This window comes from Plectropomus leopardus, unplaced genomic scaffold (assembly GCF_008729295.1).
Source record: "Plectropomus leopardus isolate mb unplaced genomic scaffold, YSFRI_Pleo_2.0 unplaced_scaffold86881, whole genome shotgun sequence".
Lineage (NCBI taxonomy): Eukaryota > Metazoa > Chordata > Actinopteri > Perciformes > Serranidae > Plectropomus > Plectropomus leopardus.
This window is the reverse complement of record NW_024695773.1, coordinates 1-700: the sequence shown is the minus strand read 5'-3', so window position 1 is coordinate 700 and position 700 is coordinate 1. Positions and strand designations below refer to the sequence as shown.

The window sequence follows — 700 nt, the reverse complement described above, 5'->3', positions numbered from 1 at the left end:
TGTCTCTCTGTGTTTACCTGTCTGTCTCTCTGTGTTTACCTGTCTGTCTCTCCCTGTTTACCTGTCTGTCTCTCTGTGTTTACCTGTCTGTCTCTATGTGTTTACCTGTCTGTCTCTCCCTGTTTACCTGTCTGTCTCTCTGTGTTTACCTGTCTGTCTCTCTGTGTTTACCTGTGCCTCTCTTCTGCAGCCGCAGCCTCTTGAGGATTTCTCCGAACTTGTCGTTCTTGCTCAGGTTGGGCAGTTTGACATGGACCCCGGCTCGCAGTCCCGTCCCCAGGTTGGACGGACAGGTGAGGACGTAGCCCAGGTGTTCGTTCCACATGAACTCGTGTCCTCGCTCCTTAAACAAGCCCTCAATCTGCCGGAGACAGACACACAGACAAAGAGAAAGACGGGCAGTGAGCACCACACATGATGTCATCACAGTGAGGTGTGTAAACAGGAAGTGGGCGTGGCAGCGGGGACCTTGGTGAGTCCGGTGCAGAAGCGGTTGAACACCTCCCTCATGTTCCCTCCTTTCTGCATGCTGATGACACGCAGGTGGTCCTCCTCGTTCACCCACACCAGGAACGTCTTGTTGTCGTTGTGCCTGCAGGCAGCAGCCCAGGGTTAAATACGCATTCATACTACAACAACAACAATAATAATGAAAATAAATAAATACATTATGATAAAAATTATAATAATAATAGTAGTT

General features: G+C 49.4%; 1 protein-coding gene across 1 annotated transcript; it reads right to left on the bottom strand.

Moving 5' to 3' along the window:
* Positions 1-171: 171 nt before the first annotated feature.
* LOC121940436 (creatine kinase B-type-like) lies at positions 172-609 on the bottom strand (the record flags this gene model as incomplete). The annotated part of the gene is made up of 2 exons (XM_042483212.1): positions 172-361; positions 469-609. Coding segments are annotated over 2 exons (331 nt in total), but the record flags the coding sequence as incomplete, so codon positions are not given.
* Positions 610-700: the final 91 nt, after the last annotated feature.